The sequence below is a fragment of the Protopterus annectens genome, chromosome 6.part0 (assembly GCF_019279795.1).
Source record: "Protopterus annectens isolate FY-2018-M chromosome 6.part0, PAN1.0, whole genome shotgun sequence".
Taxonomy (NCBI): Eukaryota; Metazoa; Chordata; order Ceratodontiformes; family Protopteridae; genus Protopterus; species Protopterus annectens.
The window spans coordinates 989800076-989823192 of NC_056737.1; the positions used below are offsets into that span (position 1 = coordinate 989800076).

The 23117-nt window shown below is 38.1% G+C and overlaps 1 protein-coding gene across 1 annotated transcript in view; it reads left to right on the top strand.

Moving 5' to 3' along the window:
* LTBP2 (latent transforming growth factor beta binding protein 2) overlaps positions 1–23117 on the top strand; it is a 3457946-nt gene that overhangs the window by 2911232 nt on the left and 523597 nt on the right. The window contains exon 22 of the mRNA XM_044074624.1: positions 11671–11796. Coding sequence (XP_043930559.1) covers positions 11671–11796 — 126 coding nt within the window. The remainder of the gene's footprint in view (positions 1–11670; positions 11797–23117) is intronic.

The window sequence follows — 23117 nt, forward strand, 5'->3', positions numbered from 1 at the left end:
TAACACGTGCTGCTGTGCTGCTCCTACCATACAGGAACTACAGTCACTAACACAAGCGTCCTTCTCAGCAGTTGAAACATGGCAAACAAACTCCCACCTAATTCTGAACCCCAAAAAAGCCAAACTCCTGCTGTTCCATCCCACTAAAAGTACTGTACCCCTCCCCTCATTCAACATTGTGTCAACACACAACACCATCATCTCTCCCTCACCTCACACCAAACTTCTAGGAGTCAAAATAGACAAGAATGTGAGATTTGACATCCACATATCCCAAACATTAAAAAAGTAGACAAAACCTAGTCACACTGTATAGGAACAAGCATTATCTTACAAAAAACACAAAATCTACTATTGCCCAAACCCATCTGATCTCAACTCTGCTCTATGCAACACTCATATTCACTAACCTAAGAAAATCTGAGTTAGCAAGACTAGACTCCTGTTATAACAAAATCGCCAGGTTTGCCACAAGCTCATCCTTTAGGTCACACCACTGTACAGCTGTCAAGCAACTCAACTGGTTAGAATTTCCTCAACTTCTACTATATAACCAACTAACTATGGCCCAGAAAATCTTATATCTACCAGAGAAAACACCTGCCCTGCAAACCTACTACAGCCATACTCCAGTGCCAGAGCTCTATGCTCTAGCAATAAATCCCTAATAAAGATAACCACAGCCAACAATTTTGATGGGGAATCTCTCTTCTCAACCTAGTGTATATACTAGCTAAAATTTGGAATGCACTACCTCCACATAACATCCACCACAGCCTTATTTTAGTTCACAAAACGCTGAAAGCTCACTTAAAGAGGAACTGGCTATGCCCGTGCACTGCTCCTGACTAAACAAGCTTTTCTCATCTGATACTAGTACTTCTAGACTAACTTTACATTCTCTAAAACCACTAAGGATTTTCAAATTCTGATGATAATAAAATGCTCCTTGATAAGAAAAATTCCATGAGTGGGTTTGCCATCTGATTCTCTATAGAAGTTTATATATTGTTTGTTGGGTCTCTGTTTCTCTCTAAGAAAATGTACATGAATGTTTCAATATATACTATCATTCTGTTTTCATGTGTATGTATTTTACTGTGATACAAAATATATTTAAATGTTTGTTAACTATGTATGTATTATGTGGAGCTTTTCTCCCTGGGCCTCTGCTGAAAAAGGACCTGTGTCCATTTGGACTTTTCTGGTAATAAAATGTAAAATGAAATGTAAAATAAATAAAATAAAAATAAACAATCAATAGATTATTCCATAGCTCATTCAGCTCCTGCCTTCGTTTAAACCTCATTCCTCCTCCAAAACATCTGCATATACTGTTTCCTCAATTCCCATTTTTTCTATGTAATTTTCTCCTACCCATTTCTAAAGATCCCATTTCCAGATGTTCATCGTGCATACAGCTGCAGTCATTACAGATGGGTTATCCTGTCATCAGTCGGGTCCTCGGTCGGCCGAATTCCAAAGTCTGTCAGTTGTCGCTCGCTTCTTCCCTGGCGTCAGTGGCAGAGGGGTATAAAGAGGCAGCTGACGCCATCTTCTGTCTTTCTTGCAGCGCCGCTGTGCCCGATAGAAGCAGTTCGCAAGTGGTCGGCTAGCTCCTGAGATTTAAAATATTTCAGCCAAAGTCTTCTTGAAAGCTAAGTACCCCATTGGGAAACTTTTCTTGCCTCAGACCAATGTCAGACAAAGTTAATAATTGCATTTCATGTGGAAAGCAAATAAGGTCCATACCTTGCTTAGGCCCAGACCACGATGCTTTTGTGCTAGATTCAACAAGCGCACTATTAGCTAGCGAAGTCCGCCTTCACTATTTTGGTAAAAATTTAATTATATTATGTCAACTCCAGTTTTGAGTAAAGACAGACGCAAAGATAAACGACCGACATATGAGGTTTGCACACCGACTCACACCACACTAAGGCCGACTCGCCTCCGGTTCTCAGCGAGGCGCCACGCAGCCCCTGAGTACCGATGACACTACATTACCGTGTCCCTTGCACCCGAGGTCGCAGCGGCCTCGGCCCCATTCCTACTGCAGATACCGATGCCACTCTTGGCGGGAAACTCAGAGTTTAGACAGGCCTGCCATTTCTCAAGGTGTTTTTCAGCCGCCTTCTCTATTAAAGCTTTCACTAAATCTAAAGCAGCCATGAAAACAAAAAAACAGGGACCTCAGACCCCCTCTCAAGGCCCCATGCCTAAAAAACAGATGCTCAAAATGGCTGAGGATTTGATTCCTCTATCAGGGTTCTCAACCCTCTGACAAAAGGCCCAGATTAGAGGAAGACTACCCCTTCTCAGATCAAGCCTCTATTACCTCTGAACATTCTGAGGACCAGGATTATGCCTATTCTCCTTTCGAAGACTCTGATGCAGAGGAGTCTGTTCCCTCGGTCTCCCCCCCTGAGGACTACTCATTTGGGGAAACCCTACATACACTGAGGGAACACTTTCACTGGGAAGGCCAAGATTACTCAGATTCCAAGAAAAGGCTCAGGATTTTCGCCTCTGGCTATCCCTCCTGTTTTAGATATACTGGATGATGTGTACACAGAAGCCAGCCTTAATCCAGATTCTTTGCTCCAGCTCCTGTTAAACCAGACAGGTATTACCGGGATGTTCATCGTGCATACAGCTGCAGTAATCACAGATGGGTTTTCACAGCCGACGCCATATTCTTCAGTCGAAATTACAAATAATTGGAACGAAGTCTTCTTTAAAGCTAAGTACCCCTGGGGAAACTTTTCTTGCCTCAGACCGATGTCAGACAAAGTTAACAATTGTATTTCTTGTGGGAAGCAAATAATAGGATTTCCATTCCTCTGCATACCTTGTTTAGGCCCAGACCCACGCGCCTCGCCTGTCGCGCTAAACTTTTCTTTACACGCATCCATACATCGGGCGGAGTCGCCCAGCACTTTTTCGTAAAACCTTTGATTATAAAATGTCGCCGGATACTCGACTACCGTTTGTCCAAAAAGACAAAGACCGACACACGAGGCCTGCGGTCTCCACCGACACCACGCCAAAACTGGCTACACGTGGTCCGGTTTTCAGCGAGGCGCCTAAGCATCTCCTGACTACCGACAACACTTCTTTGGCGGTGACTGCTGACCCAGAAACTATTTCACAGGGTCCCAAGGGAATTAATGCCTCTACTGCTAAAAACCCATTACCTTCAGAGAGAGATTCCAGAGCTTTAGAAAGGTGGGGGAAAAAGGTGTACACCTCGGCCACTTTAACCATGAGGGCATTAAACTGTCAGTTCCATATGTTAAAGTATCAACAGTTTTTGTTATCTCAGTTGAAAAGCAAAATGACACAACCTGAGCAACCAGATTTAAAAGAGTTGCAGGATGGTGCAGAGCAGGTGGGTAAACATACCTTGCAGTGTGGTTTTGATGCTTTAGAGGCCTCATGTAGAGCTGCTGTTACGGGTCTGTTATACGTGGGCATGCTTGGCTCAAAGAGCAAGCCTTACCAGATCATGTCAAAGCTAAATTATTAGATGCACCTCTTCAAAAAGATGTATTGTTTGGTGTTAAAGCTGAGGAGGTTTTAAAGAAAATGGAGGAAAAAGTGAAATCAATGCAAACAGTGAAAGATTTCAGCAGAAACTGTCCTTCAAAAATTGGTCCTTTCCAGCCACAGACAGACCTCAAAGGGGCAGATACAGATGACCAAGGGGTAGGGGGCAACCTCAAGGATCTTTCAGAGCCAGACAGTGGCAAGCACCAACCCCAAGAGGGAGAAGATAGATCACAGTCATTTAGAAAACAGTCACAATGATTCCCTTCTATACCTGCCAAGCAAAGCTTTAATGGCATTATTCTCAAAAAATTGGCATATTGACAAATGGATTCTGGACATTATAGACAGAGGCTACAGGTTCCACTTTCACACCTTCCAAAATGAGAGGCATGCCAAACCTGCTGCCACAAAATCAAAGGCAGAGGCACAAAACAAATTTTCAGCTCTCATGGACATGAAAGCAATTCAAGAGGTACCTGCAAAAGAACAAGGTCAAGGGTTTTATTCCAGACTATTCCTGGTACCAAGGAAAGACAAAGATTGGAGACCTATCTAGACCTATCCATGAGGCATACCTGCATGTCCCTGTCGGACAAGATTGCAGAAGATACCTCAGATTTTCTCTGCATTGCCCTTTGGTTTATCTACTGCACCCAGAGTGTTTTACGAAATAACCTGAGTTAGCGCTATAGACTACAAGCAAGACTATCTACCCATATCTGGACTGCTCTGGACGACTGCTAGCATCCAATGGATAGCAAGGACCTGACTGAAACACCTAAGTATGTGTGTTCACTGTTGTTGAACTTTCAGTCAACAAGTCAACAAAAAGAAATCAAAACTCTCATTCTCTCTCCTTCTATAATTTTCCTGTGCTAGCTTGAGAACAACCACCCACTCACCCTACCCAAACAAAGACGGGTCAGGCAACTGTCAGCAAAATACAAACCTTCATTCTTTTATCTCTGTTTTTATATTTACTATTCTAGTACAGTTGGTTTAGACTATGATTTCCATTTTCTAGTAACTGCTTTTTTGGCAGTCACCAAATTAAAGTCAAGAAGGCCTTACTATGTCTTGGCAATTCCGATTCTGTATCAGAGTTCAAAAATCACTTCCTTGGTTGCATCGATTTGATCACCTACCATATCTGGCAAAGCAGTCTGCAGGGAATTTTTAAAGTCTGCCAACTCATTACACTCCCAAAAATATGTTTCCAATTACCTCTTTCTTACCCATCACACCTCCAACATTTGCAATCCACTTAAGGAAAATTTCTTTGGAGTCTCTGCTTGGAGTATAAAAACAAGCATGCACACACTTTCAGGTAATGATCCTAAATCTTCTGGACTTCGTTGAATCTTTCCCATTCATAGTATTCTTGTACTATTTCTGTATTAAAGCTTTGTATACACCACGATGACTTAGTGTTTGCGGAGACACATAACTTGCTGATGTACCATTTGGTTGGGAATTTGTAAAGACTGACCTTTTGCAACTTTTGCCTCACGGAAGTCCTTTGGGGGTTTTCTTTCTTGTCCATGATTTCAGAGCTTGATTTGGGTATGTTTACTGCTGCTGTCTTATCTTTGTGTAGTTAATGTATATAACTTGTCAAAATAACTTTACATATTAAAAAAAAGTATGTTGCTAGATTTCCTCAATAACTTTATGTAGTATATTACCACAGTATCTTTCTGTTTTTATAGATTTCATTTTCATAGATTCATAGGTTCAAAGATGTCTACTAGCCTAACAACTACTAGAGACTTTTTAAGCATAGCCATGCATCCCAAATCTCTGACAAGTTATTGTACCCTTGTTAAATGTAAGTAGGGGCCTGGGAGATAAAACATTTACAGGCTACCTGTGTTCATTCGAGACATAGGTGCCAAACTAGGGATGAATTTCCTGTTCCTCATCCACTTGTCCAAGTTACAATTGAATTTGGTTGGGGGGAACTCTGTTTCATATGGATGGGGAGCCTCTTCCAGAGATGGGATATTCTCTGGAATACATACCTGTCTTTTCAGCAGGTCCTATTTATATCACAGGCAGGTTTAAGCCTTTAGAATGGATAAGTCTGATGCTATTTATTTGTGGATATGCAGCAGGTCCATTAGAGTGTGGCCTGACAATGCCTTATATGCCAGGCATAGATGTCCCCTCAACAGCCTTTAAGAGACAGAATACAGAGATAGAGCCTTGAGGTGGTCTGCATAGAACATGTTACGTACACCCTTTATTCTTTTAGTGAGGAACCTGTGTGGATGTCCCAATTACTGGAAGTGCCTGGTTAGGTACTTATCAAAGTTGGGTATTGTCATCAATGACAGGTCTGGTGAATGATGCCATCTCTTTGTTTCTAAAATTGCACAACATAGGAAAATTTCCTAATAGGGGGATATATGTATTTCTTCCAAATATACAACAAAGTCTAGAAGATTTAGGATCTTTGCTTGGAAGTGTTTACATTGTTATTTTTATACACCAAGTAGACTCCAAAGATTTTCTCCTCGGGTAGACAGCAAATGTAACTGGGAGCATATTTTCTGGGAGTGTAATGAGTTGGCAGACTTTAAAGATTCCCAGCAGACTGCTTTGTCAGAGATACTGGATGAGCAAACTGGTGTAACTAAGGAAATTATCTTTTTTTTGAGCTGTGATACAGAATTGGAATTGCCTAGACATAGTAAGGCCTTTCTGAGTCTAATTATGAAAGCTGCTGAAAAAGCAATTACTAGAAATGGAAATCAAAGTCTAAACCAACTTTATTAGAAGCAGTCACTATAGTAACAGAGATAAAGCAACTGGAATTGAGATCTTTAGAAAAGGTAAGAAGCAAACTACATAGGAAAAAATTGGAATTGTGGGAACATTATATGCAGAGGAGGAACAAGATTTAAAAGAAGGCAGGATTTGAATGAGCTATGTAATACTTAATTGACAATGACTGGATATGTTATAATTGGTTTACTATCATAATTCCGATGCTTATGTTGTCGACACCACTACAGCGAATGGCAAGGGTCGAATGGTGACAATGTCGAACCCGACATTGTCGAAGTACAAATCTCACCCCTATCTCGACCCATGTTAAAGCCCATTTGGAGGTCAAATTTGAGATGTACTTTCAGCAATGTCGGAATTCGACATTGTCACTTTCGCGCTTAGGAATCAGAGATACCGGGTTTCGAGAGAATGCACTTCGGAGTTATAATAGTAAACCGTTATAAGTGATGTATAATGTTTACAAGTACAGTTGTCTCAATGGGGTCTGTGATGTATAATATTTGCAACTAAAATTGTATTAATGTGGTTTGTTTTTCATTTATACAAGTGTAAGATTGCCTATGTCATATCTGATAATTTAATAAAGATCCTTTTTGTTTAAAAAAAATAGGATGATTTCCTCACTACTGTAGACACATGATGGACAAAGACTAGATTATTGTCTATGCGTGTCTCCAAGTCCCTGATTACTGGATCAAATGTTAGGGGTCTGTTGTCAATATGAAGGTTACCAGGATAACTTCACAAAGAATACTCTTTTGCATTTCTTGGCATTAAGGTTTAATCCATGGCTCTGACACAAGTTATTTGTCTGTGTCATCCCTTCCTGGAGAACATTAGTGTCAGTGGGGGGTTCTAGGGCTGCTCCTAATTTGTAGTCATCTACAAATTTGGTCAGCCAGAGGTCATTGACATTGGCCTTGACTTCAGAAAAGTAAATGCCAAAAAGGAAAAGTCCCAGAACCAATCCCTCAGGGAACTCCACTTGTGTCAGGCCTCTTTGAAGAAATGGACTCCTAAATTCTAACTTCCAGGGTCCTGTCTGTGAGCTGGTTGGCTATCCAGTGGATGATATAAGAGTTTATACCTAACCTCTTGAGGTTGTCAGCAATACCTGAGTGGATATTATGTCAAATGCCTTGTCCATGACAAGGTAGGCAGTGTGAACTGTATTGCACTCATCCATTGCTTTGATGACCTTCTCAAAGAAGTCCACAAGGTTGAGTAGGCATGACTTGTTCTTGATGTAACCAAATTTGGTTGGGTCCAGTGGCAGGAGGTTTTCTAGGTCATTACTGATTACTGATCATTTCCATAATAATTCTTTCTATGACTTTGCATATGAGACTAGTGAGACTTATGGATCTGTAGTTTCTAGGGTCTGTAGATGGCCCACCTTTGTGGAAGGGATGATTATTGCTGTTCGCCATTCATTAAGCACAAAGCCTGTTTGGAGGCTATGTTTAAGTAGTGATTCCATAGGGTCTGATACATCATGTTTCATGATATTTAGATGGAATCCTGGGATATTGTCTGAACCCATTAATGCAATGTTTTGACCTAAGAGTGAGCATTCTGGACCTGTTCCCTAGTGACAGTAGGGGGAAGGATATTTTGAGAGGGGAGGTTGAGAGGGCGAGAGGGGTAAAGTTAGAAAAAAATGTATCTGTAGTAGGTTTGCTATATCTTCTGACTCAATATAAGTGGACTCCATTAACAATGAGCTCTGGACACAACTGTGTATTGCCTTTGAGGCTGTGGACATAGCTATAGAATGCCTTGTGGTTGTCATGATATGGGAGGTCAAATTTACCTCCCATTTGGCTTTGGTAGATGTTATTTTTCCTTTGAGTTGTTTGTTTAGTTTGATGAAAGTGTTTCTATCCTGCTAGGTGCTGCACCTCCTAGTTTTTGGATGATTTTCCTCCTTCTGCTATACAGTCTATCGATGTTGTGATTCCACCGGGTGGCTTGTTTTTTGAGTTACTTCTGTACTTCATCCTGGTGGGTACAGCTGCCTCTCTGCAGCTATTAACATGCTTGTACAGGGTTTCCTTGAACAGTTCCCCTTAGGGTTCTCAGGGTTTATGGTGGCTTGAAATTTTGCCAAGTTACTAGCACCCAGTGGTGTAAACCTTGGCTCTAAATGGTTGTCACTGTTGAAGTAACACCCCGACCCCATGTGCAGAAATGGGAAAAAGGTGTAGCTCGATGGATGGATAACATGATAATCGAAAGTTATCCTTAAAGTAGTTCCTGAACATTCCAGGGTTAGCTGTGGTTCTGGGTTTTATTTTTACTTCAGAGGAGACTGTTTTGTGGTCTGACCTTACCAGAGAGGACATTCCACTAGAGGGTGTGCAGCACTCTCCCACATTACTGAGGACCAGATCCAGAATGTTCACACCCCCGATCGGCATATTGACAGTCTGGTCCAGGGAGTTTGTGTTTACAAAAAACAGGAATATCTGTGGCTGCATATTTGGTGTTAATTATGATTCTCAGTTAATAGTGGGGTGATCAAAGTCAGCCATGAATATGGTACTGGGTTGGATTATGTCTGTTTCCAGTAAGCGTATATACATACTATGGGTCCCTGTGTCATAGTGAGGAACCTACAGCTTGCAAGAAAGTGGTGTGGGATTTTGCCCTTGGTGATTTGAACATGAAGAATCTTAAGTGCATCATCCTGTTCGCCCAGCCTTGAGGTATGTTTATTTTTGATGTAAATCGAGACAGATCCACCTTTAGTCCCTGTCTGTATAGTAGTGTTCTTTCTCTGGAACTTAAATCATGACTTCTTCTGCAAAATGGCCATAAGTTAGTCTGTCTGTCAACTACTTTCTTGTTTCTTTTAATGCATCTAAATTATATGTTTCTAAACTTAGTCATTTTTGTCTACAGAAAACTGTTGCAAATGAATTACTGGAAACTGATTCCTTTCTATACAAATATCTTCTCTTTAAATAATTTATGTATTTCCTTTTTACTAACTCAAAATGTCATTATGATTCAAAATATGCCATCTCTTGCTATTTACCCCATTTATGTAAAAAGTTTAAACTTTTACTTTTAACCACAAAGATAAGACTTTATCTGCATGATTAATTATTATTTCCAAAATACAAAATCCACAAAAGTTACTTTGGCTGCCAAACAAATTTATGCAAACCTCTGTCTCCAGGTAGGCCAGCAAAAGATTTCTGAAGAGTAAAATGGCTCTGTTGAGTAAAACTGCATCATTGTTGAAGAAATTTAGGTTTTCTCTGCTTTAATGAATTAAATTTGGTAAAATGAGAAGTTTAAGAGGTAAACCAACTTTTATTAATAAGTAACTTTTATTAATAAAATAATTTGATCTTGAGTTTTTGGGTTGATTCAAGATAGCTTGCTATGGTTTCATAAACAGTAAGGCATCTTCTCAGTTTTTACTCATCAAGAAGATCCTGGTTGTGACACTTGATCAGAACATACACGAATGGTTATTCAGAGACATTTGCTGTTCATGTTAGAAATGTCAAGATACATTACTAATTTAGACAAGTAGGTAACTTTTATTTATAAAATCATGGCAGCTCAACAGAAATGATATTAGTACTTCAAGCATCTTGCACGGAGTATAGTTTTGGAACTGTAGTGCATTATGGGATATCTACATTCTTAAAAGGGTAACACCATTCAGTATGCTTAAAATGGTAATGGTTATTGTATGTATACATGATATATAGAACATTCTAACAGCTTTATTCTACTTATCATAGTAATGTAGTTCAGATCACTCGCAGAAGCCACTAGCAATTTCCACTATTTAGCTGAGTAGTAATTAAAAATTGTATTGAAGTCTTTCATCTAAAATGGTTTACATATTTCATGTTTGTCCATTGCCGTACTCTAAAAGATATGGTCTCCTCTTCTTTGAAAATAGTGTTTTTCTTATTTTTCTACACTTAACAGATTTAGAATTTCAAGACATGTAGGCAACTGTTTTGAAAATCAAGTAATCTAAAATATATTATACTACTTTCAGAATTGTGAGAAAGTCTGTTGAAGAGGATGAGTCATTAAAGTCATTAAAGAGTTATATGGCAGGCATTCTAGCAGCCCTCCAATAATTTCAGTAGCTAAAACATTACTAATGTCTTCACCAAAGAGACCAAAGGGACCATTGCATAGGTATGTGACTACATATTTTATCCACTAATCTAGACTTGCCTGTGTTGCATAAGAACTTTACTAGATAGAATGGCACCATTATCTAGTAGTGATTTCAGATCTACATCTGATAAAAAAAATAACAACAGTTAGATAAGCCCAGAAATTGCCATGCAGACTTATTCAGCAGTATGGTAGTTGTGCTTATTCAAGTTTCAAGGACTCTAATTGCAACTCTCAGAAAAAAACAAAAACAGAAAAAAAACTGTGAAAGTGAGTGGAGTGTATGTTGAAGCTAAAGTGGTGGTCTGTCTGGGAATCCCCCCTACTCCATAGGGCAGTGATTTCAGAGTTGGTGTATGAAAGTAGGAAAGGTAGTAGTAGTACAGAGTCTGGGGGGGGGGGGTGAAGCCTCTTGCAAACATGCTTTAATGATGTGACAGCACATTTCAAATTTTTCTGTGTTTTTTTTTTTTTTATTTCAGTTGCAGTTTATTTTTAAAGATTCTAGACCTGCAATTTGAAGCTTTGTTTTGCATTAAGGAGTTATATGGCAGGCATTCTAGCAGCCCCCCCAATAATTTCAGTAGATAAAACATTACTAATGTCTTCACCAAAGGGAACAAAGGGACCATTGCATAGGTTTGTGTTATTGTAAAAATGAGAGGTCTAAAATTAAAGAGCATTTACATCTGGAGCAGCCTTCTTGGGTGCCACTGTTTGATTCTTCTCCCATCGAGGTGTTATTTTTCTAAGGTTACGCTGAATATATTCATTACAAAATAAAACAAAATATTCTAGGTTAACAGAAAAAAAACATTCTGTAATCTAATCTAACTTTAAAGCAGTGTAATGCTCAGCTCTTAGCCTTCTGGAAGGAGAGCAATACTGGCTTGATAAGTGACTTAATCAGACTCACAAAGTATACAAGCAGTATACAAGGAGAGGTTTAGGGAATGAAGCCCAGGAGTACTGGATGAAGCTCATTAATAGCTTGTAGCCTTGACAGTTTCTGTTATGTATCCAGTTACCTGATAACTGAATTATATCAGCTATATTAGTAAAGTCTGTTCCCTTGTAGTTGACGTGTTACATCTTTTTCCTTCCTCTGCTGATAGCTGTACTAAATCTTAGAACTGACCCATAAAATGTCTCTTTTGTTTGCATTTTCAGATGTCGATGAGTGTGCTTCAGACGAGGCATGCCGCTTTGGCATCTGCACCAACACAGAAGGTTCCTTTACCTGCAGAGCATGCAGACCAGGATACAGGATATCACCTGATCGGAGGACATGTGAAGGTAATTTAATAAGGCCACCTTATTATCCACCATGCTAAAGATATGATGCATGTAAGCACCAAATATAATTTATTGGGCAATAATTTTTCTAGTACAGTAAATGAAAACTGTCTTGTTTTACTGTAAACAATTGCAATTGAAGCAAATATTCTACATCAGTTCACTGCAGCTACTGTACAGTGTCACAGTTTTTAAATATCCTGCTCTTCCCAAAGATATGTGATTTTTCAAATAATGTTAAACAACTTAAAAGCTGTTAATGTTTCAAACTGCGGCAGTATTTCATTTAAGCTAGTGAGTCATTAAAGTAAATGTAACCTACAGTTATCTCCCTGAATGCTAAAATTATCCAAATTCACTTGAGAAACTTACATGAATATTATCCCAAGTAATTCTTACTTATTTTTCTGTTTATCTGTTTTTCCCTGTTTGTGTTGCCATACAGGTCCATATTTTTGCTTTATGTCTTTACGTCTCTGATATCTCCAGCTGCTTTCTCCAAGCTTTGAACAGAGCATAGGTCTATATAAGGCACATTCTGTGTTGTACCGCTGATATTTCTATAGGTTTAAAACTGTCCACTTTTAAAATTCTGAACATTGCTTATTTATAATATGATCCTATAAGTGAGCCATTTGCTATTCCCAGAATCCCTGCAGCTGCAGCCCAAATGTGAATGTGTAATCATGGGCCATCACAATACGGCATGTTACCCATGAGTCAGAATGAGAGCCAAGACGGCATAAATGAAGCATTCGCGCTAATGCCACTATTACAGAGTGTGGATGTTACATGTCTTGAAGAACAGCAAGGAATATAGAATACAGGATACTTCTATAATACAAACACTAGATGATGAAATGGCAGTTTTGAGCTAAATTATATTAGCTGCCATCTGCTGAACTTAGAGGTGTAGAACACCATAGGTCAGAGTTCACACTGAAGACTTGGTCAGCCTACAGCTTTATAAATGATTACCTTCAATACTGCAAAAGCATGAAATAGACAACATGGTTCTCTTGTATGTGTCTTGTTTGTTTATTTATGATTTTAGTTATTTTGTTGACTATGAACCTCTCACTTTATCTACTGCTCCTCTTTGTGGACAAATTGAGGTAGTGTTTATAATGATGAGGTGAAATTTGGTGAGAATACTGTAAAATTTCCATGATCATATAGTAGGTTGCATTTCTGGTGTGGAATGGTGGTATCAGAGGCCACAGATATGAACATTATCCTGACATTCGTCCATCTAGAGGTGTTTTGTCCCATCCAACTCCTATAGTTCCCAGTGAACAGCCAACACTGTAAACCGAGCTTGCTTGACAAGTAGACTGTGGAAGTAAATTGCCAGGCCTTCCTTCTGTATCTCACACACAGGCACATACCTACACACACATTCATGCACAAATACACACACACACACACACACACACACACACACACACACACACACACACACACACACTCACTCTCCTCACACGCACAAACACTGCACACATACCTGTGGACAATTTAGAATACACGACCCACTTTTGTTGTTTTAATGTTCAAACATAACAGTGATTTTGGTGGTAAAACAGACACCTATAGTTACTGCTTATTTGAAAAGTACTTATAGGTTCATAGGTTCATACTAGGCTATCTGCCCTAGGGCATTTATAAGCCTAGCCAGAGTGTGTTTGGCTTTCATCACCCATTTTAAATTAATTTTGCTATGCCCTTTTTCGAGGTTAGTATACTGTGCCTCTGTCTAACAGTGACACAGAAGTGATACCCGGGGTAAACCTACGATCTCCCATCCACTCATCAAGATTCCTCTTGAAGAGAGTCAATGAGGGACTCTGCCTAACCTGGACTGGGATTTTATTCCAGAGTGAAGGGAGCCTCTGGGTTATGAATCTGTCCCTCCAGCATGTCCTATTTATTTCAGTGCTGAGATTTAAGTCTCTTCAGCACGTAGCTCGAGGGGATTTGGATTTTCTGAGGTGCAGCATGTCCATTAATTCCTTGTTGGACATGGCTTTATACATCAGGCACAGATCGCCTCTGAGCAGGCGGTATGCCACCGAGTAGAGCTGCAAATGTAATGTAAAATATTATATATAAAATATAAAATGTAATAGAGTATGCAAATGTGATTGGTATTCGTGTATCAGATGATGACGTGAACCAAAGGTCTTGGTGGAATTATTTTCTGTGGTTGCAAGTCCTGTTTTTGTGACCGTTTCCACAAAACAGTGGCCTAGTATTTTTCACAAGGAGCTTCCTCTGTAGTAGTTTCCAAACCACAGGTTGTCAACATATTACAGATTTTTGAATTGTGATAGATGACTAAAGGAATATGTGCTGCTAAAGATCTTGATCTTTCTTTGAATTTCCTAACAGATTTTCTGTGTTGACTTTTTCACTGGGCGGTTACATGATTCCTTACTATGACTGAAAGACATGGAGGACTTCTGCAGGTATTATAAAAGGGTAAAATAAGACAAATTTTGCTGAAACGTGGAAAATCAGACTAATCAGGGTTTTAATTATTTCCCATTTGTATAAGGTGTTGAGTTTCTTTTTTATTTTTTCAAACAAACCATGGTAAATTTTGCTGATGGCTTTAATCCATAATACTAGAAAATTTCATGTAAGAGAGCCACTGTGAATCTTGACTTTTGAGAAGTTTTGGATGCAAAATGGTGCTTCAAAGCATCAGGGAAGGCTGGCCTAGTTTCCGGTCATGCCTATAGTTTGACCATTGTTTATTCATTTACTGAACAGCTCCATGGGACCCTTTCAGCCTTGTTCCAGGCAACAAGGCAAAGGTAAAAATAGACAGATTTAGTGAAGGTGTTGTACAACTTACTTTTAGGAAGAAACCAAGTTACTTGGAGAAAAGCCACACACACAGGAAGAACCCAGTGTCCAAAACTTACACTGTAAACACACTTTGATCAACAGCTGTCATATCCATAATAATAGGAGAGTTTTCATAAAGAATATCTAAACACAATTCAGTCTGTGACACAAAACATCATGAGATTGACTTATATACCAATGCTTATTAAGGACAATGTTGCACGTTGGAGAAAACGAATGTCAAGAGGCATCTTGGATACAAGAGAGCAGCATGGGGGATATGAAAGAGACAAATTGAAAACTGCTCTGATAAAGGTAGAATATAGGTGCAGTAATGCAATTAGATGTAGAAAAACATATTTTAGTAAGGAAAACTATTTTACTGATGCTAATGTGATTTATTATATAATGTATTATCTACCATTTGTGAAGGGTATAAAGAAGTAGTTATATAATGTAGTCTAATAATGTTTGTTGTAACATGTTTAAGAAACTATTGTGTCATATATATCTGACAGTTTTGGCAATGTCCCTGAAGTATTCAGTTTTAGCTATTAATTCTGAGGATGTCACATAGCAAATATAGATTTAAAAGGTGGATTTGAGGATCTGTTGGTCATGGGATGCAGAAACATAGTGTATGATCATGTGTATAGGATGTGAATAATAGTTTATGCAGACAGTCATAAACATAGCACAGTTCACAAACTGAAATGGTCGTAGTACAGATCCACACTAAGCTTGCGGCATTATGTGTGTAGAGGGTGATACATACAGGCAGACATGTATCTTAAGTAATTCCACAATGCACCTGCAGTCTGTGTGCACTGCAGAAACTATCAGCTGTTTTTCAGTGTTTGCACATTACATGTTATATGCTATATGTCTTTTAGGGAAGTCATCATTAGTAGAATGCACACAGCTGTCAAAAGCAAGTCAGCAAGGTATACAAATGCAGATTCTAAAGATGAACACTGCCACTGCTCTGAGAAATATCATATATAATATTGTACCGTATGTAATAATTCACAGTGTCCCACCCACATAGAAGGTACATTCAGTTATCCATCTGAAAATGGTCTCTTCCCAGTAGATCCTACCACTAAAAAAATAACATGTCTTCAAAAAGTCTACTTTACTTACTTTTACTCCTGTGTGTATGTACATATATATATATATATATATATATATATATATATATACACACACACCTTTGTAAGGGGGGAAAAGTAAAAAGCCATTTAGAATTTGTTTATTATAGGTGGAGAGGTGAGTAGACCCTGAACGTAATCATATCTACATATCATTCTGTCTAAAGGTGACTAGGAAACAGAGGGAAGGAAGTGTAACTTATTTAATAAAGTTCTGTGATTTATACATACTACTCTTCACATCTCTTCCACTCTCCACTCTCCACTGTCATTGCAAATAGTGATTCATTAATGTAGAAAAGCATGCTTTGCATATTGTATAAATGAATTGATGTGGTTGTGCTGTGGATACTGTTGGGTGGACTTAGGTAATGTCATTGTATTGATGTGAGGGTATGTGTGTGCATTGCAATGGATTGTACTTTACATGAGTGACAGCAATGAGATGCAGTAAGTTACTGTGACCATTATTTGATCAAATTCAGACATTTGAAGTTTACACAATCAATAAAACGGTTGCAATTTTTGGGCACATGTGTGTGCGTGTGTGTGTGTGTGTGTGTGTGTGTGTGTGTGTGTGTGTGTGTGTGTGTGTGTGTGTGTGTGTGTGTGCGCGCGTGTGTGCGTGTGCATGGAGTTTCATTGGGTTGCATTGTATGTGTCTGGCATCATAGAGCTGAAATACATTACTGTAGTTATTTATTTAATTAGTCATTCATTCATTCTTTTGATCATAATTAGACTTCTGAGATGTATGCAGTCAAAGTTGCACATCTGTATGCGTGTACACATGCATGTATGTATGCATGTACATCAGCATGCTAATAGTGCGGGTGGGCAAATTGGCAGGGGGTTTCCATGGGCTGCACTGTATACATGTCTGACACAAACAAGCTGAGATACATGACTGTGGCCATTATTTGCTTATTCATTTATTCATTATGTAATCATAGTCCAGAATCTGAGGTATACAGAGTCAACAAAGTAGTTGTAATTCATAAGTATGTATGCTGACTGCAGATGAAAGTCATTGATGAATAGTATTGATCTTTTCTTTAAGTCCCTGACATGGTACAAGTGAGATATGGCAAAATGTAGTGCCACTGGTCACCTTTCTGAGGCTGGACAGACAGATCCTTGTAAATATTAAAGGGAAATCTGTAGCAGTCAAGTGGAGGATATATGCAATATTTTTTTACGTAATCAGCTATATATTCCTTTTCATCAGATAACTGATCATGTATCCTGTTTATGTAGAGTCCTAATTGCTTTTCTTGGAGGGACAATATTAATTAGTGCAAACCTAAATATAATACTAGTCCACCAAGAATTCACTGGTCAGCCTGCTCATAATCCACTGCCTTCCTTAAATAAGTTACTAAGAAGTATTTTCAAAGCTAGAATGGGTGGATAAAATAACAGAATTACTGGAAAGGGATTCTAGCCTTGTCCAGTAACTCCCCATTCAACAAGAAAAATATAAAAGCTAATTCTGAAGATAAATTTAAAAAGCAGAATTTATTTATCTATCTTAGTCCATCAGCATAACATATGCTCAGTACTTTCAGATCATGCCATGATTTTTATTGAGGTGTTTCTTTACTGAGAAGCTCTGTCTGGTTAATATTGCAAAACGTTTCACCTATGAAGTATTCTACATTTGTAAACAGAAATATGTCTTTGCAATAGAATTTATGACCCTACTTATGACACTTGTAAGAAAGATGAGATCAATGCCTTAAGTAAACCTACCCAAAAATGTTATGAGTTATAAGTGTTATTATTAGCCCCAGTGGTGGTCATTGAGCAACTATTACTGAATAAAGAGATTAAAGGAAAACTCCACCTTAGAACTCCAAAAACATGTTTTTTTCATTGTATCTTTATTTTCTGAGCTATTTTAATGCCTCAAAATCCCTCCAAGTGCTTATTTTCCAATTTTAATGTGTTTCCTCAAAATGGTGGACGATGGGACCTGCCTTGGTAATGTGATCTTGTTTCTTGCTTTCATTCATTATTCCCAGAATACATTTCAAATCCTCTTTATATGAATCATGCTAGACATAAATAAGTGATGGTGTTTTCTCATGCTGTTAAGATAGAATGTCAGGACTGTTAAGCAGTGTCATCTAAACACACCTTCTGTAACAGAGCTACTTCTATGTTTCCCTGACTGAGCCTCATTTACGTGTCTGACAGAGCTTGTTCTATGTTATAAATAGCTGTTAGCTACTTCCATCAAAAGAATGTAGGTAAATAGCAGGCTTTTATAAAGGGATTATTTTGTAGTTCTAAAAGAATTGACAGACCTTCCCCACACTCTCATGCTGAGGTGTGAAAACTCTCACTGCAGTAAATGACCCTTGCTATACAGGTGACAAGTAGTACCACTCCAAGCTACATCTGTCTGCTACTTCCCAATGCCTTCAGTGGGAAGTTTTTTTCTCTCTCATGAATGATGCAGAATTAAAATGTGCTTTAATAGCTCCTTAATTATTTCTGTCATTCCCACCCCCCTTTTTTCTATTTCATATTTATTTATACTTTGGTAACCAGGGCTACATTAGCAAAGATTACAAGTAATAAATGCACTTAGCAATACAAAGAAAAAAATACTGACATAAAGACACTGACAAAGATTGCATGTGCAACACATAGCCAGTGTGTAACAGTGAATAACTAAAACAGTAAGCAATATTTACCAGTATGTATACATTAATAGTTCTTAACACTACTATGTTGTTTATTATAAATAACGAATTGTATGCACCCATATTGCATACACACAAACACACACAGTTTGTGTGTGTGTGTGTGTGTATATATATATATATATATATATATATATATATATATATATATATATATATATATTGCATAGGTGCAAAAATGTGTGTGTGTGTGTGTGTGTGTGTGTGTGTGTGTGTGTGTGTGTGTGTGTGTGTGTGTGTGTGTGTATGTGGATGGGTGAGTGTATAACAGAGCATGTACTTCATTTTTAAAATAGAAATTTTGTGTAACTATATATGTGTGTCTACACATAAACACACACACACACACACACACACACGCATACACACACACACACACACACACACACACACACACACACACACACACACACACACACACACACACACACACACACACATCTGTATCGATATATGTATGGGTCTATGTCAGATTATCGAGTTCCAAAACTTTAAAAAAACAGAAGGAAGCCAGGAATCCACACAAAAATGTAATTTAGCGGTTTTGTCTCTTGATTACAAACTTCATCAGATTAAACCATTACAAACAACCCTACCCTTATATACATGTCTTAATTATATTAATAATGACATCATTTCAGCTTTAAAATGTTAACCATATAAATTACCATATATTTCAATTTAAAATATATATATATATATATATATATATATATATATATATATATATATATATATATGTAGCCAGAATCACGAGTTTACAGAAGCTTGAAAATGTGAAGGGGAAATAAAAACAAAAAACACCTTTCTAATGTTTTTGCAAGGGGGGCTTTGAGCCCTGCATCCCCCACACACGCCTACTTAAATATTCCTACTCCAAGATCGCACTACATCGAAGGAAAGGGAAATCTCCCGTTCTGCGCTATATGCATAAGCGCAAAACAGAAGTTTTCCCAGTCCTCCGCTATAGTGCGTGGCCCAGCTCTTAGGTGACAGTTGCAAGGGTGCAGGAGACCTAGCCCCTGCAAAACGTGACTGAACTCTTTTTTTTCTAACCCTAAACTTCCCATTCACAATTTCGAGTGAATAGAAGTTCGAGATTCTGGTCTCAAGCTTATGCATTTCGAGCTTCCATTCATTCGATCTTGTGAAGGGGAGCCATATATATATATATATATATATATATATATATATATATATATATATATATAGAGGAAACCAAGTGATTAGAGATAAAATTCTGCTTTTAACCTTAAAATTGAACTGAAGGACATGACACTGTTGAGCCCGGGATACTCAGAGGCATTAGCTCTCATTTGCCATCTCAGTTCATTTAATACCAGATAACCATTTAAGAGGCCTCCTCTCTCCCCTAATGTGACTTGATCTATAATGGTGAACTTAAAGTTATGTCCATCATATGTAGCAATATGGGTAGCTTGGGCATTTTTCATGTCTTTCTTCTCTATACCATAATTATGTTGGTATATTCGAGTTCTAAGTGCATTGATAGTTTTCCCTATGTAAAAAACAGGGGCCTAGGGAACACAATGCTAGATATACCGCTAGTACCATTAGGTATCCGTACTTCTTTACCTTCTTGAATATTTCTACATTGTAGGCAAAACCCACATTTCACCCCCCCCCCATTACCACTCGCATTGTTGTGTGTTTCTATAATATTTTTAAGACTAGTGTCTTTCTTATAATTTGTGTAATCATGCTTTTACATTGAAATTCATATGGCTGAGACCATATCATCAAAGTTTTGGAACTTCAAACCTTTAAAAAAAATTATAAAAAAACGTTTTTTTAGGTTTATGCCGGGACAAGTTTCTGCACCCACACACACACACACACACACCTCCTGCATATTAAATATACCAACTCTGAGATCACACTACATTGAGGAAAAGGACATATTTCCAGTTCTGTAATGTACCACAATCTTCACTGTAGACATTTGAAGTTCCAAAACTTTGATCATATGGTCCCAACTATGATGTTCGAAATTTTGAAACTCGATAATCTGATAGGGACCCGTGTGTGTGTGTGTGTGTGTGTGTGTGTGTGTGTGTGTGTGTGTGTGTGTGTGTGTGTGTGTGTGTGTGTGTGTGTGTGTGTGTGTGTGTGTGTGTGTGTGTGTGTGTGTGTGTGTGTGCAATTAAACACAGTTAAGTACCTCTGATTTCCTTTTCTTAATGCTTTTAAGACACCACATTAAAGTATATTCAGCTGTATATTATGGTTGACATGAATGGTCACATTTCCTTTGTTGACTACAAAATACTCACGCACTCTACTAATGTAAGGACTGACTCAAAATCAGTGGGAATCTCTTACCATGGTTCTGAGTGTACCAGATATGCATTCCCCTCTGGGAGGATGTAAAGCATAAAAGACCTTTTTATGAACATTATCAGTACACCTAGTTGATGGGTTGCCACTTGTCTCTCTTTCTACAGTTCTATCCTGTGAGGCGGGGCTTGAAAATGGTAACTACATTGATACTTTGCAAGAAAAAATACTTTCTGACTTTTCTCTAAATGTCACAGAAATTTTTCATACTACATTTAAGTTATTTTAACTTATAAACTGTTCTAAATTACCAACATTTAAATCTTAACATTTCAGTACTGTATTGCCGCTTATGTAAATTTGTTAGAGGAGGTGACAACTGCCTTTAAACGCCTGATTGATCTAATTGCTTTGTTTTGCTATGAAAGGGGAGTGTTGAGTTTTCCTCCACTCTGCAATAACAACAATGGAAAACAATTCCACAGCTTTTTTTGTTTGTTTTTTGTTTCGATTTTTTTTTTTTTTTGTGTTTTTTTTTTTTTTTATCAGCCTCTGTGTTCCTGACATTAGCAGGATGAATTTTCCCATCTGGGATTGACAGCAGTACCTGATAGTGTAAACTACAGATTGAACTTTGACTATGGTATGTCATGCAGGGAGAGACAAATTCCTCTATAAAGTTTGTGAGAAGTTGAGCTTAAAACAGTAGGTGGGCTTTCCCTCCTTTTGTTTCCAGTTGAAGAAAGTAACAGTTTGAAAAAAAATACTGGTACGTACACAATACTGGAGCCATATTATAGGGAGAAAAGAAACCTAAGGAATGAGTTAAACTGTAGGAGAGGGCAGCTCTGTACCACATTTGAATGAGTGTATTTCTACTAACAGTGTACGGGTCTATACTGCAACATTGAACTCTTAAAACAGTGAACGATGTTACATCGACACATATTCAGCGAAAGCTGAAAATGTCGAATCCACAGAACAGCGATTTCTTTCCTAGGGAAAGAAATCGCTGTTCCAACCCCCGCAAAAAAAAAAAAACATTACACACTTCCAAACACATACACACATACCCAATCCTAACTATACCACCCAAAAAAAACAGTAAACAACTAAATACACATATGCACATAACCCAACCATACATTTAATGAAAAAAAAAAGTAAACATTTTAAACTATATTCACTTACCTTAACCTGCACCCTAACCCTAAGGTCAGTAACTGTTACACAATCACCGGTGCTATACCGACAAGTGACCACACTATACTTCCAGAACATGGCAAAACAACGAACGGTCTTCCCAGGAAAGAATTCGCTGAACAGCCACTTCACTGTTTTGCCTGTTCACTCTACAATTGTCGACGAAAACGCATTTGACATAATGTGTTTTCGTTGTACTCATAGGAGCCCCAGTGTACTTATGTTGCAGACATACACGCTATAAATAAATTAAATAAAAGCCTCAGGGGGCTGGAGGGGAATACATTGATTTTTTTTTATTAAGTTAATTAAGTTTTATACTCATACGTTTACTTAGGTGTTGATTATTTTATATATATATATATATATATATATATATATATATATATATATATATGTATGTATATTGCATTTACTGCCTGTTGTTTTATTATTGTATGTGTTTTAATATATGTGTTGAGTCAGCTGATCAAAGCATATGGTGCAGAATGTTTATGTATGGCATGCTTTTAAACTGTAGATTTCACAAGTGCATGCTCCTTGTATTGCGTGGATCATGCCTCAGCATCCACAGGCCTCTTCTTTCTATATATGTAAAAATAGTTACATTCTATAGCCAGACATTCAAACCACTCTCGCTATGTGGTGCTTGTTCTTTCACACTGAGTACTTAGTTTGTTTGTTAGTGAAGAAACTAAAAAGTTTCTTGTGCCTGTGTTTTAGTACATCTTTGTGAACTGTGTGCAGCTGATTATGGACACCTTTCCTCCCATACTGAGCATAGAGGTACCTTGTAACCCATACTCTGGCACAAGTGTTACCATCACACTGCTGTGTGTATTGGTGCTTGTGTTTTTCTGTGAATTTGATTGTAATGCAGAAGTGGTTTCTTTTTTTTTCCCTTCAGACATTGATGAATGCGCATCCCAGGATACGTGCCCCAGGGGAATTTGTACCAACACTGAAGGTTCCTATTCTTGTGTGGAATGTGGCACTGGCTATGCTATCTCTACACGTAGAGATACCTGTGAAGGTAAGGCCATGCTATTTTCTTATCAGTAACAGTGAACAGTACCTTATATAACTACTGTATCATGCTTCTGACGTA